At 43.1% G+C, this 18,398-nt stretch overlaps 1 protein-coding gene across 1 annotated transcript in view; it reads left to right on the top strand.

The window, feature by feature from the left end:
* The window catches only part of RLF (RLF zinc finger), a 1,792,276-nt gene extending 1,784,823 nt beyond the window's left edge, over positions 1-7,453 (top strand). The window contains exon 6 of the mRNA XM_044060121.1: positions 1,433-7,453. Within this exon, the coding sequence (XP_043916056.1) occupies positions 1,433-7,276 (5,844 nt within the window). The 3' untranslated portion in view covers positions 7,277-7,453. The remainder of the gene's footprint in view (positions 1-1,432) is intronic.
* The last annotated feature ends 10,945 nt before the right edge of the window (positions 7,454-18,398 follow it).

The raw sequence follows: 18,398 nt of genomic DNA, 5'->3' as shown, positions 1-18,398 counted from the left end.
TCGGCCGATGCCTTTATACTCCAGCCGTTGTGACGTCTGAGAGGAGGCGACTCAGGCCGACGCTGGACCCAGACTTTGGAATCCGGCCGACCGAGGGCTGCCTGAGGCAGGACAAACCCATATGTTATGACTGCAGTTGCATATCTATCGGACATCTACATTTATGGTAGGTACAAAACTGTACTATTCAGCACCTCCTTCTTAATTGTCATGTTTGTGTGCATGATGTATTGAATAGTGCCTTAAGAAAACAATTTGGCTCTTTGATCAGAGTTTCACTTGGATAATTCTGTATTGGCACCCTACTGGTGTTTAATGCACTTTAAGGTCTAGTATTCCTATTCACAAAGAAGGCGGAATACAGCAGAAGTAAGAACCAAAACTCCAGGTTATTAAGTATTAATTACACCCGGATTTACACACCATTTTCTCCATCAAGGCAGATGCAGATTGTATGACATCCAATGTGGTGCATTTAGCTACTTGTCAGGCATGCCCGAGTTTTTATGTTGATAAAACTAACCGGCCGTTAAGGGATAGAATGAGAGAGCATATTTACCACATGAGAAAGGGCACTTTAGATAATGCCTTAGCAAAACATATAACCACCAATGATAATGATCATACTTTTTTGTTCCGGGTCCTAGAGATAATTGTTGTGAATAAGAGGAGTGGTAATGCTATGAATCTTACTGAATCTAAGGAGACTGACTGGATCATTCGTTTGAAAGCTGACAGGGGGCATGGGTTGAATGGTAGAGCTTCTATAAAACCTAAGTTGAGACAACGCAGGAACATAAAATGAATTATTATTTATTTGTATATGTTTTTGGTTATACATTTTATTAATACTTAATATCCTACCAATATTAACTTATCAGAATGTTTATTTACATGTTTTTAGGTCATTATGTATGTTTTATATTCTTGTCTTACTTTACATTAACATGTTTAAATATGGGAGAGCTCTTTAAATTCTCCAGCATTGTTCTTAGTAGTTTTTAATTGATTAATTGAGCTGCTTATATGAGGGGAGGTCTACTGTGACTTTTATACAAGGATCTGAAGAAGCTGTAATGGTGAAAGCGCTCATCCATATGTTTTAAGTGCACATTCTTGGAATTAAATTTGGAGTTTTGGTTCTTACTTCTGCTGTATTCCGCCTTCTTTGTGATTTACATTATATTTACTTTATGGAACTACAGCGTTTGCTTGCTGAGCAGTGGATTCTATTATTTTTTATTTAGTATTCCTGTTGCTTTGTTTGACCTTTATGGGCCTGTAAAATTGTATGATATAGGCCATCAAGCCTTTTTATTTCTGTATTTGTATCCACTGAACTGATTCATGTAAACTGATTGTAAAGTACATTAATATTTTAAGCTATTACTTTTAGTAGTAGTTAATGCTCATTCTCTCTTTGTACCCTTAGGCGGAAGATGCTGGTCTGGCAGCCTCAATTTGGCTTTGTGTTAGAGCACTTCAGATTCAGTCAAGTAGTGATGCTGAAATGAAGACATCAGTTTGCAAAACAATTGCATGTCTATTGTCTGAAGACCTGGAAGTTAAAAGAGCTTGTCAACTTACTGAATTTTTACTTAATCCTTCCACAGAAGTATATAACTCTTTAGAAGAGCTTTACTTAATACCAGATAGAAAATATGATGAAGAAAATGCATTAATTCCTAATTCATTGCGTTGTGAACTACTGTTGGCTTTAAAAGCACATTGGCCATTTGATCCTGAGTTCTGGGACTGGAAAACTCTAAAGCGACATTGTCTTAAACTGCTGGGTGTTGAGCCACATGAACAGTCTGACAGTGACCAGAACAGTCATGATGTAAGCGAATCCAAACTTTTACAAGAACTTCTTAGTGAAAAGGAGCCTGCTACAGAACAGTCTGAGACAGATGTGAAAACATGTGATACCACAGATCAGCCAGAGAGAATAAGGAAGGCAATAGGAACATCTAAAAGGTATCAGCGGTGGCTTCAGTACAAGTTTTTTTGTCTTATGTGTCAAAGAGAAGTGATAGAGGCTAGAATATTGCATCATTCTAAAATGCATATTAAAGATGGAGTTTATACTTGCCCAGTCTGTGTTAAAAACTTTTTTAAAAAGGAAGTTTTTGTCCCACATGTAATGGAGCATGTTAAGATGCCTCCAAATAGACCTTGTCCAAGAAAGAAGGTCTTGCCTAAAAAACCACGGAGGTTTCAGAGATGTTCAAGACGTAGGAAGGTCATTCAAGAGCCTGTGGAAGAAGCAACTGTTGAAGCTGAAGATTATATCACCTTCAGCCATATTGAAAATAATTTTCAGTTACAAGGTCATGATAGTTATCCATGCCCTGCAACAGATTGTACAAGAGTTTTAAAACAGTTTAAATATGTAAGTATTCATCTAAAAAATGACCACAAAGCCAGTGATGAAAACGCAAGGCACTACCTAGAAATGAAGAACAGAAGAGAGAAGTGTTCATATTGTAGACGCCATTTTATGACTGCTTTCCATCTGCGTCAGCATCAAGTCATTCATGTTGGACCTAATCCATATATGTGCATTTCCTTGGGTTGTGATGCCAGATTTGACTCCGTTAATGAACTTCTCAGCCACAAGCAGAATGATCATGATGAGTTGCATTATAAGTGTGAGCTAAAAGACTGTGATCTTATTTTTGGTGATTTAGGGCAGCTTTATCATCATGAAGCTCAGCATTTCAGAGATGCATCTTATGCATGCACTTTCCTTGGTTGCCGAAAATTCTACTTCTCTAAAAGGGAATATCAGAGTCATATTTTAACACATGAAGAACCTACAGTTAATTCAGGTGACTATGTGCAGAAACTTGGTTTAAGCGAAACAGAGCAGTCTGAACAAAAACTTAATACCAGCTATTGTAATCCTCCACTTCAGGCCCAGCCTCTCCCTCAAGTAAATTGTAGGGTGCCTGATGAGCTTGATCTAAGTGTCACCAAACAAAAAGCCTCTGACTTCTTAACTGACAACATTGCTGAAAGTAATGTTGGTGAGCTTTTTGCCTCTCAGAAGTTGATGGCACTGTGTTTGCCTAAAGAAGAAATTAAAGCAGTATCTGAACCATCTGAAGAGAAAAGGCTCCCAGGCCGAAACATGAAACGTATAGTTCGATATGGTAGGAAAAGTACTGCTACAGTAAGTGCTTGCTTTGATGGCAAAAAATTCACCTGTGGGTATGAAAATTGTGGTATAGTGTTCAGACGAGCAAGAGACATGCAGAAACATATCCAGATGTCTCACAGGCATTTCAAATCCAGAAGGCGTGCAGGTATGCCAGTAAGAGAGAAGGGGCGTTCCATTCAAAGAACCAGTCGAAGGAACGTTAGAAGAACTTCATCCAAGTCTGATTTTCAGGAAAGCAGTTTAAAATTTAGTAGAAATTCAACTGAAGAGTCTAGTTACAATTCTGATAGTGGGTCTTGCCATCGACTTGCCTGCAGTACAACCTCTGTGTCAAAGAGTGCTAATATTGAAGATGTTGTGATGGAATTACTTCTTGGTATACAGCAGTTAAGTCTAAATAATGTTTGTAGTTCAGATTCTTCCACTTCAGTAAGTAAAAGATTCTCAGTCGCATCAAAAACAAATCGCGCTAATACTTCAAGAAGTTTGTCTGCCAATGTAAGGAAATGTACTTCTCGACAGCAGAAGCGGGACAAGGTTCCTAATCCTGCTGAGCAGGAAAAACCATTTTTCTGCCAGCATCCAGGATGCCAATATGCAACTGTGACCAGAGAAACTTTACGTGTTCACTACATCAGGAAGCACAATTACCAGAATGAAAGAATTCGTCAGTTGGAAATGTTCCGCTGCAAGTTTTCTCCATTTCAGTGTCACATTTGCAAAAAAACATTTACAAGAACAGCTCATCTTCGAATTCATTACAAGAACAAGCATCATATGAAAAATGATGAGGTGTTGAATATGAATTTCACAGTTCTAAAGTTTGGTGAATGCTCTGCAGTACCAAAATCATCTGTGAGACGGAGATTAAAACCAAGGTCTGGGAACCGCACCAGTCCTGCGCAAGTTTGTAATAGTGGTGGTGCTAATACTGAAAACCAAGAAAAATATCAACCTCGTAATATTAAGAATATTGATAGTGAGACTGATACAGTCAGTGAGGTATCTTCTGAGGAGCTGGTTAACAGTTTAGCTGTAAAACCTGCTGTAGTTTCAACGTTGGAAAATCAAGAGGATCAGGAAGCAAGAGAAGGAAGAGGAAGCAAGAGGACTGTTGCCAGAGGAAATTTATGCTATATGCTGGACAGATATCATAAGCCCTTCCATTGCATTCACAAAGGCTGCAACTCTTCTTTTACTAACCAGAAGGGGCTGATTCGTCATTATAGGTCTGTGCACATGTACAACAGAGAGCAGCTCTGTTTGGAGGAAGATAGTACTGAAACAAAGAAGGACCTTGTTAAATCCAAAAGAATGTTGACATGTAAATATAAAGATTGTAACAAACGCTTTTTATGTGCAAAAGCTCTTGCTAGGCATTACATAGAGTTCCATTGTCTTGATTATGGACAAGTAGAAGAGATGATCACCCTGGGTGCAACAGCAAAATTTGCTTGTAGTAGCCCAGGTTGTACATCCAGCTTTTATACCAACAGCAGCCTAAAGCGTCACTTGCTGTATGTCCATAATAGTGGTGACAGTGTAAGAACTAATGAAAATGTTATTCATCATTGCAATTTTAGTGGGTGTGAAAGATCTTTTGTGCTGTACTTTAATTATGTACAACATGTCTTCTATCAACACAAAGAACATTATGAGGCACTAATTGGTGAACCTGTGCCAAGTGATATAAACAAGCTTCGTGATGGCAGTGTACTTGGCGTAAAAGAAACTAGGTTGAGTTCAGGTGAAAATACACAGACTTTGCAGTCAGATAGAAATAAACAGATACATAAGGCATTTCTGCAGTCTTGGGAGTACAAACAAAATCATGACTCTCTTTTGAAACTAAGTGAAATGAAAAACCTTGACTCTGTCTTTCAGTCAAGAAAAAATAAGCAGATGAAAGAACTGTTTTCACCATCTCATAGTCGACAAAATTCAGAATTAACTTTGCAGTTGGTAGAACGCAGCAGAAAGAAACCTCGCACTGAAGGAAGAAGGGGTGATAAAGTCAAAATAAGTGAGTTAAAGTTAAGAACTAGAGAGGACGCTCTTAAAAAGTGCGTTGATAGGCCACAGAAATTACTGTATCCTTGTTTGTTTGAAGGCTGCCCCTCTGTGGTCACACTGGAAAGTAGTATCTATAGGCATTATAAACGCTCACATCAGTTAAGGGCTTCATTTCTGGAGAAGCATGCTGATACGCTCATAATGGTTGTGAGTAGAAATGATGATCAGCTCATTTATGAACAGAGTGATGCCCAGGAGTTGCCGGTAATGCATAGTTGTGTTACTCAGGAGGAGCAGGTAATACACAGTAATCTTACGCAGGAGGAACATGTTACACATGGCCATGTTGCCAAGAAAGACTGGGTCACACATGATCAGGTTGCACATAAGGTTACCCAGGATGAGCGAGTTACCCAAGAGGAGCAGATTAGACATGATCAAGTTACCCAAGACACACCAGCTACACACAGTCAGGTTACAGTGGATGAGCAGATTACATATAATCAATTTACCCAAAGTCAGACTACTGGAGAGGTACAAAACCTTGCCTGCTCACTTATAAGCGATGGCCAGCTCACAAAGTCCACATCACTGAATAAAGAGGAGGAGAATGCACAACCATCATCTCCGTGTGGAAGCCATGGTAAAAGTAGCACTGTTGAAGAGACTGGAAGTTGCAGCCAAGGACATGCTTTACATAGCCATGGAAATGAACCATCAGACATAAAAGAATGCAGCTTCATACAAGGATCACTTAATAGTCAAGAGCAAGTTGTACAGGATAGAGAAGTTGAGATGATGCAATATGAAGCAAGGTCTCCTGTAAAAACAAAATCTGAAACAGAACAAACTACTGAAATGGATCCCCCTCTTGTTCAAAGTTCAGCTTTAGATGCTGATGAAAGTAAGAGCTGTGCTGGTTCTCAGACCAAGGCCTTTGATTTAAAGGATTTCAGGCCAATGGGATTTGAGTCTTCCTTCCTCAAGTTCATTCAAGAGTGTGAGGACATCGATGATGAGGATGATTTGGAAGACAGCATTCCTTGTGGATCTCCTAAGCAGTGCTCGTATGATCATAATGAGCCAGTAGATATTACCTTTAAAGAAGAAAACATAATTGAAGACTCTGTGCAAGAAGCCAGTCAGTGTGCTGACATGTCTGCTGAGGCTGGTCAGTGTGCTGGCATATCTGCTGAGGCTGGTCAGTGTGCTGGCATGTCTGCTGAGGCTGGTCGGTGTGCTGGCATGTCTGCTGAGGCTGGTCAGTGTGCTGGCATGACTGCTGAGGCTGGTCGGTGTGCTGGCATGACTGCTGAGGCTGGTCGGTGTGCTGGCATGATTGCTGAGGCTGGTCGGTGTGCTGGCATGTCTGCTGAGGCCGGTCAGTGTGTTGGTGTTGGCATGTCTGCTGAGGCCAGCCAGTGTGCTGGTGTTGGCATGTCTGCTGAGGCCAGTCAGTGTGCTGGTGTTGGCATGTCTGCTGAGGCCAGTCAGTGTGCTGGTGTTGGCATGTCTGCTGAGGCCAGTCAGTGTGCTGGTGTTGGCATGTCTGCTGAGGCCAGTCAGTGTGCTGGTGTTGGCATGTCTGCTGAGGCCAGTCAGTGTGCTGGTGTTGGCATGTCTGCTGAGGCCAGTCAGTGTGCTGGTGTTGGCATGTCTGCTGAGGCCAGTCAGTGTGCTGGTGTTGGCATGTCTGCTGAGGCCAGTCAGTGTGCTGGTGTTGGCATGTCTGCTGAGGCCAGTCAGTGTGCTGGTGTTGGCATGTCTGCTGAGGCCAGTCAGTGTGCTGGTGTTGGCATGTCTGCTGAGGCCAGTCAGTGTGCTGGTGCTGGCATGTCTGCTGATAAAAATGGGTTATCAGAGAATGCATTCCCTCTTCAACCTTTAGTAGGAACTACTGAATCTCCAGCAGTACTGTCCCTACAGAACTTAAGGACCATATTGGACAAGGCACTGACGGACTGTGGAGATCTTGCCTTAAAGCAGTTACATTACTTACGACCAGTAGTAGTTCTTGAGAGATCAAAGTTTTCCAGCAGCCCTCTTGTAGACTTGTTTCCAACAAAAAAAAATGATGAACTTTGTGTGGGAAGCTCTTGAAAGTACTTATTTTTCAGAATAAAATGGTGAGATAAATCCAGTGTTGAATTTTGTTGCCAAAATTAGATAAGACTTTTATACTGTATGTGAATAAACCCAAAAGTCCATTTCTACTGATTTCATTCAGTGAGTTTATGGTATCTGTAGCAACAGTATTGAATAAAATTTCTTACTCCATTTTTTTTAATCACAAATACTAATGGATAGTACTGTTTGGTGCTAAAACAAAAGACAGGCTATCAAAACAGCAAAAAAATATAGCGGGGCTTCCTTTTACAACATGTAAGAAAGCATGAATATTTGTATATGAAACAAGTAGTAGGGAACATTGGGGGGGTGTAGAGAGTTCTCACTTGAGACTTGAATGTGCACCTTAGGGTGCTTAGTGTAATATAATGTACACTACATCATCTTGTTTATGATTTGAGTTACAGCTTAATAAATTACTTTTTTCACCCTGTTTAAAGTTTACTACCATTATGGAATTATGGATGGATTTATCATGTTAAAGCATTTAACAGGATTGTAGTGCAGAGTTGCTTTTAGTCCTCAGTCATTTGAGGTGCATCTTTGTGTAGGCATCTTTAGTCTGATCAGTCCATTCGTACCGATTCCCTTTTTAGTAAGTCCCAGACTGTCGTCTGTTTTGCTCCACTTTATAGTGTGATTTGTAAAAAAAAAAAAAAAAAAAAAACGACATTAAGCCGTTTTGCCCAACCCCCCCCCCCCCCATATTAATATGGCTGTGGCTTAATTTTATTTGCAGTTGATGTAGGTATATCATATTTTCTTTGAGTAGTTGTTTTTGCTCAGGTAACTATGTTGGAAGCATCGCAATAAAGAACTTCACACAAACCTGGTGATCTGGAATCTTACTGCAGGTAAGTATTCAGTGTGATTGAAAGTTGCTATGTTCTGCTTCTTGATGGGTTCATGGAAACTGCAGTATGTTACTGTCGGCATCTTCTGAAATTTTCTGTACCTATGGTATGTTACAGAAGTCAAGCTGGTGATTGACATGTTCACATTTTTATATATACCCAGTTTATGTGTATGTCCAATAATTAAGAAATAAACTAATTTAATAAATTGCAATTGTATGTATTAACATTTCACACCACAGGTGTGGTGGTCTGCTGCAGCCTGCATTATTCTTTTCTGTGGTTTGTATTATATTGTTATGGGATGCCTAGCACTCCTTAACCCCAAGCAGATGTTCAGGTTGTGGGTTTATGGTGATTTAGGCTGCCTTTCAAAAGTTGATTTTTTTTTTCCAGTATTGGTAATCGTTTTGAAGTTGAGGCAAGAATTGTGGATTATTAGAAGAAATGTACTTACAGTTAAGCATAAGTAATATATATTGAGGGTGCATATAGTCTCTCTCACACACACACACACACACACACACACACGTGTGTGTGTGTGTGTCTGTCCAAACAGCTGTTGCTAGTAACTGACAGTGTCTGTCAGAAAAATAGAGATGATTGCGGATGGACTTTTAGCTTACATTACATGTACATTCACTGTATGCATGCTTGAAATTTTGCTTTTAGTCTGTTGCACTTCCAAAATGCATGTCTGAGGGGACTGTCCTTAATCATTTTCAGATTATTGTACCTGCTTCTGTATGCAGCTGCTTTGAAGTTTTCCTTTGAGGTGCTGAAGTATATATTGGTACCTCCTTTCCTTCCATAGTTGATAACATTTATGTACATGATGTACTAGTTTCAGCATAGCTGTCCAGGAGCAGGTCTTTATAAAAGTTTGATGTCCATCACTAGATCACTGTTGCAGTAGCATAAAGTTATATGGGACATATTCTGTAAAGGGTAAGGCATCCATCCAGTATGCAAAAGCTTTTAGGCATCTTGCCCATTGCACTGTATTTCCAAAAGTGCAAGATCATCAGTTTTTAGTAGTCATCTCATGTCAGTTTCTGGGTAGGTAAGTACCCTCTGGAGACTTTCTTTTAACTAAAATTTCTAGTAAAAATATTTTTTGTTTAGTGAAAAAGGGGAATGTCTGTGTAGCAGATAAATCCCATACAAGAATTCCCCCACAGCCTGTCTGTTTTTTAGGAGTATCCCACAATGTCCTTTCTTCTGAAATTAGTCTTCCATTCACCCCAAGAACATTTGCATTTGGCTTGACAGCCTTAATGTAGTTTTAGAGAACAAATGTTTGAAAGCCCTTATTCTGTCCTCCATGGTATTGGCTGTACTTTGTTAGAATGCCCCCGTCAGGTAAAGGGGGAAAAAAAAGCCAAAGGGAATTCCAAATGCCTTTGTTCTCTTCCCTGCACTCCTGCCCAGCTCCCCCAATCTGAAACCAAATCTGCTGTAGAAGTAAGAGACCTCGGACAAGTCAGTCTGATGTTTCAAGCTCCTCTGCTGTTGCCCTGCATGACACAACTAATGGTCAGGAACCAGGCACATCCTCCAAGACAGGTCATCCAGCAGGTGCAAAGAAGGGCTGGATCTAATGGGGTAGGTGGAATATCTCCGATTTTAGTACAGATGAGCTTGACAGGTCCAGATGTCCATTGCCTTTCAAACCATGATGAATACTCAAAAGAAAAAAAATCTCAATGCATGTTTCAACACACTTAGTCCTTGTGCCAAGGGGTAAAGGATGACTGCCATAATTTTGCTAAAGGATATTTCAGAGCTTTTCATTTTTTCCAGTTGATTCTCATTTTAAGAGGAAAAGATCCCCTTCTTCGGAGAAGATCTGTTATGACTCTGCAGTTAGAGATTTCTTTTCAGACACTGTTTCCAAAATGAAGTCCTGTTCTAAGTGGGAAGGCAAGACATTTTGGAATCCCAGAAAAAGGTATTGTGACTTCCTTCATGTAGAGTCCCCAAAGCCCCTTAGCTCTACTGCCTGCCACTGAGGTGTTGGAGGATGCCTTCAGTTCTGTGTGCTTCCCCTTTTGCTAAACCTCCTGCAGCCAAAATAGGCTTTATAAGGTGCCTGAATCACTTAAATTTCTTTTATAAAACCCCCTAACAGACACAGCTGTCATTTCTAAACCCTTAGTGTCTTCCAACCCTGTACCTACTGACAAAGATGGAAGGACATTTAATATAAGATAGGGGTTTATACCTCAAGCTTTGGCCTTCAGAGCAGTAAATAGTCAAGCTCATATGACCAGATTCCCTCATAACATTCTCAGACATGAATTAGTTTGAATTCACTAAACTGTACTCATTTGATTATAATATTCGCAGTTACACTATGCTGAATAAATGAAGTAAAGATGAGTTTTTCGACAAGTTCATTAAAAGTAAACACTGAGTCTTGCCTAACCACCCCTACCACAAATACACAAAAAAACAAAGTAGCCTTTGTTTTCCAGTGACCAGGGACTCAAACCTTTGACTCGGTCCAAATATTGTGTTCAGAGGGAATGAAATCAGGCCTACATAAAGCAAACTGAAACCAGGAGTAGGGTTAATGATAAGGTGTTAAGTGGGTAAGTAACATCTGGGAGGTATCAGGACAAGTTTCTTTTGGTCAGAATTTTAGACTCTGGGATTGTCCCTTTTGTATCTGGATTACATTTTGGTGTACTTCCCTTTGGACTCTGCACAACCCCAAGCATATTCAGAGAAATACCATGCTCCAGTAATTTTCTTTTGCAGAATGCAGGGAATCTACATTTATTCGTATTTGGTCGATTGCCTCATCTTAACAAGACACTTTCCAGAACATCAAAACATCTCTTCAGTTCATCATAAATCTTTTTCAAAGGCTAGTCTTGTAAATCAACTTGGCGATATCTTCTCTAATTCCTTTCATTAGGTTGATGCTTCTGGAATGCCTGTTTAAGCCATCATGGAGTGTCTCTCTCCCTCTAGAAAGTTACTTTTTACCATCTCCATTTTCTAGATGTGGATCACCAGTAATGATCTTAGCAAGGAATTGTCAGAATTCTAGATGATATGGCTTCAGCTATTCTGCTACCTGCCTTAGTCAGATTCCTCATGAGGAGTATTCAGTGAATGTTCTAAGTGTTTCACTGTTGCAGTCATCACATTTGCCAGGGTAGCCCTTGGCCGGTCCGAATACCAGAGGCATATTATTTCGGCATTGGTTGCTGTCGTGTCAGGTCATCCATAGTATAAAGTAAGACATTTGACACCATTGCATCAGTCTTTCCTGCTGAGGAGCCCGAAGCAGAAGCAGTTCGCACAAATTCAGGTCAGCCGCTACCTGAGTTTTGTCTTCCGAATTGAAACAGAAGTCTTCTAAAGCTAAGTACCCCATTGGGGACTCTCTCTTTTTCTTGCTCTAACCGATGTCAGAAAAAGTTAACAATTGTCTTGCCTGTGGAAAGCAAATGCCACACCGAGATTTTCATTCTTACTCTATTTGCTTAGGCCCAGACCACGTCGTCCCTCACTGTCGCTTTTGTGCTTTAACACCAGCACTATACATCATCTGGCCCTTTTTGTAGCTAGATATTTACTCTTACAGTCCTCCAATTCCCGATATGGCTTCATTAAGCCATCCGACAGCAGATCTTCCGAAAAAACATAAGGATAAAGACAGAGACAGCCTTACAGATCCAAACCTACCAACTACACTTTCATTAAGCTAGTCTTCAGTTCGGTCCTCAGTGAGGTGCTTTTGCAGATCCTGATCCCCGCTTCTCTGGATTCGCAGGCTGCTACAGAAAACCTTTCGGAGTCCGGTATGCCGCAAAACTCTTTGACTAAGGATCCTGTGGTTGTCTCTACCTAGGATGGGTCTGGAGCTGCGGAGCAGGCACTGGCTTCTGAGGAAGCACTTCACACTACTGATTCCCAACACAAACCGACTACTACTTTTGTGTCTACTGTTCTTTTGAAAACTACTGACTTTCTATGGCCCAGGGTACGAAACACACCTATGACACCGACCCAATCTCAGGCCCCTGCTTCCTTGCTTCAGTCTCAAATGCTTAAAATGGTGGAAGACTTTAACATGCTGATCAGGGGAAGCCAAGCTACTTCTTCCAAAAGGAAAAGAGATCTGTCCCCAGTAGTTTTATCTGAGCAAGACTCTGATGACTCCAATGCATCTGAATATGAAGACATGCAACCCCTCTCTGCTTATGAGGATTCTGATGCAGAGGAATCCATTCCTTCAGCCTCTCCACCCGAGGATTTTTCCTTTGGGGAAACCTTCATATCTTAAGGGAGCATTTCCAATGGGAATGTCAGGACTACCCTCTGTCAAAAAGAGATTCAGAGAATTTTCCACAGCACAGACCCCTGGCCATTGCCCCAGTCCTGGATGTTGTGGACAATGTTCTCTTGGAATCCAGTTTGACTCCTGACACCCTCCCTCCTGCTCCCAGAAAACCTGACAGGTATTAGAGTCCCTGACTCTCACAAATTTCTTTTCAAAAATCGTACTGCTGACCCTGAGGTAATTTCTCAAGGGCCTGAAAGAATTAAAGCAACCTCTGCTAAGAATCCACCCCCTTGGATAGGGATTCCTGAGCACTAGACAGATGGGGTAAAAAAGTATACTCTTGCTATCAGAGCACTGAATTGTCCACTTTGTATGCTAATATTTCAGCAGCATACCATGGAACTCCTCAAACAAAAAGTGTCTCCCTTTCCTGCTTGTGCAGAATCTAAAGAGTTAAGAGAGTTCGTGCATTCTGCATGTCAAGTAACTGAGCACACCTTACACTGTGGTTTTGACACCCTAGAAGCTTCTTGCAGGGCAGCAGTCACCAGTTCTGTCCTTATAAGGCATGCTTGGCTTAAGGAACAGCCCTTGCCAGACCATGTCAAATCTAAATTATTGGATGCACCCTTGCACAAAGATAACTTATTTGGCACCAAGGCAGAGGAGGTCTTTAAAAGGTGGAAGACCAAGCTAAATCGATGCAGACAGTTAAGGATTTCCTACAGGTCCAGCCACCCAGGTTCAGCAGGCTTTGCCCCTCCAAGCACTGGTCCTTTCCTGCCCCTACCAGGTCAGTTCAGCCCAGACCCCGGGGAAGCAGGACCCCCCCCCCAGACAGCAGCCTCAGAGAATGCAGAGAGCAAAGCAGTGGAGTTCCTCAACTTCAAAACCAGGTAGTTCTAAGCCACTCCCTCATGGCAAGAACTCACAACTCTCCTACCCCCACCTCCTCCCTCTGCCCACCTGCAGTTGCCCCTTGGAGGAAAACTCTCCTTCCATGCAAGCACCTGGGCCACCATTACCAACGACCGCTGGGTCCTCAACATAGTGTCCCAGGGATACAAATTTTCTTTCCACACTCTTCCAACCCCAAAAGGGTTCCCAGATCTACCACCAAACCAGTGGACAGAGGCAAAACAGCAAGTATTTTTCCCTACTCTCTATGAGGGCAATAGAGCACGTTCCTGCAGAACAGATAGGCCAAGGTTTTCTACGCCAGACTTTTTCTGGTACCCAGAAAAGAGGGGACCTGGCGCCCCATCCTCAATCTGTCAATTCTAGGCACCTTCCTGGTAATACCAAAATTCAAAATGCTCAACCTCCAGCAACTGCTACCCATGCTGTCCCAAGAATGCTTGGCTAGCCACCCTACACCTAAAAGAGGCCTACCTCCACATTCCTATCAGGGAATCATGCAGGAAATATCTGCGTTTCAGGGCAGGATCTCTGCACTTGCAGTTCTCTTCGCTTCCCTTTGGATTATCTACTGCTCTCAGAGTTTTCACAAAATGTCTGGCTCCTGCCATTGACTTTTGCAGACCAAGAAATATCCAAATTTTACCCATACTTAGACGACTGCCTAATTCAGGCAGTCCAGAAGCTGCTCAAGCACCTGGCCTTTGTAAAGTTCCTACTGACCTCCCTAGGGTACACTATCAATGAAAAGAAATCCAAACAAGAACCCCACCCAAAGGATTATATTCCTGAGAGGAAGCCTGGACACAACATCCCAGGTGGCATTCCTTACACCAGAAAAGCAAACTTACCTGACAGCCTACTTCTCTCAACTAGCCACCAGACCCCAGTTATCTGCAAGGAAAATCCTGCAAGCTCTGGGGTTCATGCCATCTTGCATTCTGCTCATTCCATATGCCAGGCTGCATATGAGGAAACTACAGTTGTACCTAAAAAGCCTTTTGTGTCAGCACTCTCAAGACCTGGAGACTCTTATACCAATGATACCTTGCCTAAGGAAAGATGTTCTTTGTTGGACAGCAGCATGCTCCCACAAGGGACTACCTTTCTCACCACCCCTCGCTGCCCAGACCATCACCACAGATGCATCAGACTGTGCCTGGGGTGCACATCTGGATGGCAGGTGCATACAGGGCCAATGGAGCCCACAGCAAATCCATCTGCACATCATCCAAAAAGAGATGTTAACTGTCCAGCACACATTGATAGCTTTCGGGCCCCTTCTCTCCCCAGGGGCTCTCCTGATCAAAACGGACAACACCACTGTGATGTGGTATATCAACAAGCAGAGAGGGATTCGCTCCTACCCTCTGTGCAGGCTGGCCATGACCCTTTGGCACACAGCCTCTGCCATGCAACTCCACCTGTTAGCACAATTCCTGCCAGGCTTTCTCAACTCTCTGGCAGACCACTTAAGCAGAAATCTTCTGGACCCCCACGAGTAGCAACTAGATCAAAGAACCCTTCACCCTAATAACTCAGAAATGGGGCATCCCAAAGGTCTGACCTATTTGCCTCCCACACCAACCATCAGCTTAGCAAGTTCTGCACCAGGGAGAATCACTGCATGGCTTGGGAAGTGGATGCCCTATCCTTCCCCTGGGTCAGTCTCTCTGTCTATGCATTTCCCCCACTACCTCTCATCACCAGGGTACTGCTCAAAATGGAGGAAAAAACAGGGACAATTCTGATTGCTCCAGACTGGTCTCGTCAGCACTGGTACCCACTGCTGCGCAGCCTGTCCCCACTGCCACCATGACATCTCCCTCAAACCCCAAACCTCCTGACCCAGAGGGAAGGAGAATTCATGCATCCTCAATTGCAGATCCTCTGTTTGGCAGCCTGGCTTATTCCCTGACCTCTGATCAATCTGCCAACCTCAGTAAACAGGTTGTAGATGTTAAACGTGAGGCTAGATACCCTAGCACTAGAAATTTTTATGCTGACAAATGGAAAAGGTTTTGCACCTGAATTCAAGCTAAGGGGAGCCGATACAGTACAGCCCTCCCTACCTCTCATCCTGGATTACCTAGCTGACCTACACAGTGGTCTCACCTTTTACTCTGTTAAAATTCATGCCTCTGCTATCTCTGCTCATTTTCACACTGAGCCCCCCCCCCTTTCTTACGCCCTCTGATCAAACAGTTCCTAAGAGGGGCTAGCAACTTGAGGCCACCCAGAAGAGCACCTACCCCAGCTTGGGACCTAAACTTTGTGTTGGAAAAGCTCACCCTACCCCCTTTTGAACCAGCATCTTCAGCAGAGTTAAAATTTCTCTCCTGGAAGACAGCTATTCTTTTGGCCATCACTTCAGCCAGAAGAGTGTCAGAGCTACAAGCACTCATGGTTGTAGAGCCCTTCATCTTCCATGCTGACAGGGTGCTCCTCAGCACTAACCCATCCTTCATGTCCAAAGTGGTGTCCAGTGTGGTTCTCAACTAATGCATTAATTTGCCCATCTTTTTCCTTAACCCACAAAACAAGGGGGAAAGTATCCTGCACAGACAGCTCATATTCTATCTAAACAAGACTACATTGTTCAGAAAGACTGATCAATTACTGGTCTGCTTTGCTGCAGGGGCAGAGGGCAAAGCCATCTCCAAACAAACCATTATCAAATGAATAGCACAGTGCATCCATTTCTATTACAAGAAACATGGAAAACCTCCCCCTAAGGGGGTCAGGACTCGCTCTACCAGAGCAGCCTCCACCTCTGCAGCTTTTCTTAGAGGAGTCCCCACCAGAGATATCCTGGAGGCTGCTACCTGGACATCTGTTCACACTTTCACCAAGCATTACCACCTGCCTATCTTCTCCAAATCCAGGGCAGGCTTTGCCACTGCAGTCTTGCAGGGCATCCTAGCCAGCTCCTAGTCTCCTTGACTGCCTCCACCCTTTTCCTCAGCTTTGGGAATCAACCCAAATATAATGACTGCAACAGTGAAACACGAAGAACATAGAACAGTTGTGTACACTTACCACAAATGTAGATGTTCGAGTGTATTCACTGTTGCAGTTCTGGTTTCCCCTCCCTCCATCCTCTTCTCTCTCTCCCCCCTTACAAGGAACTTTTTGGTATTTACTCTCTATTGGTGGGGTTCTTCCACCATATCCTGGCTCCCACTTGGGGGCTCCTGACAGGGCAAGAAAAACTGATGTAATGGCGTCGGCTGCCTTATTTTATACTACGAACGACCTGATGTCAGTCCTAAAGTGACAGCAACCGAAGCAGAAACACTATGCCTCTGGTATTTGGGCCAGCCGATGGCTACCCTGGCAGGGATAACCTAAATGTGATGACTGCAACAGTGAAGACGCTCTTAACATCTACATTTATGGTAAGTGTACACAGCTGTACTTTCTTCACGTCATCCACTGTCCTTTCATATCCTGGATGTTCATCGTGCATACAGCTGCAGTCATAACAGATGGGTTATCCTGCCATCAGGCGGGTCCTCGGTCAGCCAAATTCCAAAGTCTAGGTCCAGCGTCAGTTGCCGGCGCTTCTTCCCTGACGTCAGTGCGTCAGGGGTATAAAAGAGGCAGCCGACGCCATTTTCTTCAGTCTTTCTTGCCACGCGGTGCCTGAAGCAGAAGCAGTTCGCAAGTGCCGATCGGCCAGCTCCTGAGATTTACGAAAGTATTTCAGCCGAAGTCTTCTTGAAAGCTAAGTACCCCATTGGGGAAACTTTTCTTGCCTCAGACCGATGTCAGACAAAGTTAATAATTGCATTTCATGTGGGAAGCAAATACCGCATAAGGATTTCCACTCTTTCTGTATACCTTGCTTAGGCCCAGACCACGACGTCTCGGCCTGCCATTTTTGTGCTAGATTCAATAAGCGCACTATTAAGCATTGGGCGGAGTTCGCCCTTCACTTTTTTGATAAAAAATTTAATTATATTATGTCGTCGGATACTCAGACCCAGTTTTGAGCAAAAAACGCAAAGATAAGGACTGACACACGAGGTCCGCACCACCTACTGAAACCATGCTAAGGCCGACTGCCGGTTCTCCGGTACTCTGCGAGGCGCCTACGCAGCCTCTGAGTACCGATGACAAAGCATTACCGGTATCTTCAGTACCTGAGGTCGCAGGCTCCTCGGCCCCCATTCCTACTACAGATCCCGATGCCACTCCTGGCGGGGATACTCAGAATTTAGACAGACCTGCCATTTCACAAGGGGTCTTCAGGCCTTCCTCCTCTATTAAAGCCTTCACTAAATCTAAAGCAGCCATGAAATCCAAAAAACAGGTTCCTCAGACCCCCCCCTCTCAAGGCACCATGCCTAAAAAACAGATGCTTAAAATGGCTGAGGATTTGATTACTCTTCTAAGGGGTTCTCATCCCCCCTCTGACAAAAGGCCCAGATTAGAGGAAGACTACCCTTCCTTAGATCAAGCTTCTATTACCTCAGAACTGAGGACCAGGATTATGCCTATTCTCCATTCGAAGACTCTGATGCTGAGGGAGTGTATTCCCTCGGTCTCCCCCCTGAGGACTTCTCTTTTGGAGAAACCCTGCATACATTAAGGGAACACTTTCACTGGGAAGGCCAAGATTATTCAGATTCCAAGAAAAGGCTCAGGGAATTTCTTCTGCTCCCCCAGCATAGGCCTCTGGCTATCCCTCCTGTTTTAGATATATTGGATGATGTGTACACAGAAGCCAGCCTTAATCCTGATTCTTTGCCTCCGGCTCCTGTTAAACCAGACAGATATTACCGGGTTCCTGATTCTCACCAGTTCCTATATAAAAGCCATACTGCTGACCCAGAAACAATTTCACAGGGTCCCAAGGGAATTAAGGCCTCTACTGCTAAAAATCCATTACCTTCAGAGAGAGATTCCAGAGCTTTAGATAGATGGGGGAAAACCGGCCACTTTAACCATGAGGGCATTAAACTGTCAGTTCCATATGTTAAAGTATCAACAGTTTTTGATATCTCAGCTGAAAAGCAAG

The sequence above is a fragment of the Protopterus annectens genome, chromosome 1.part2 (assembly GCF_019279795.1).
Source record: "Protopterus annectens isolate FY-2018-M chromosome 1.part2, PAN1.0, whole genome shotgun sequence".
Taxonomy (NCBI): domain Eukaryota; kingdom Metazoa; phylum Chordata; order Ceratodontiformes; family Protopteridae; genus Protopterus; species Protopterus annectens.
The sequence above is the reverse complement of the archived record's forward strand: the minus strand, read 5'-3'. Positions and strand labels throughout refer to the sequence as shown.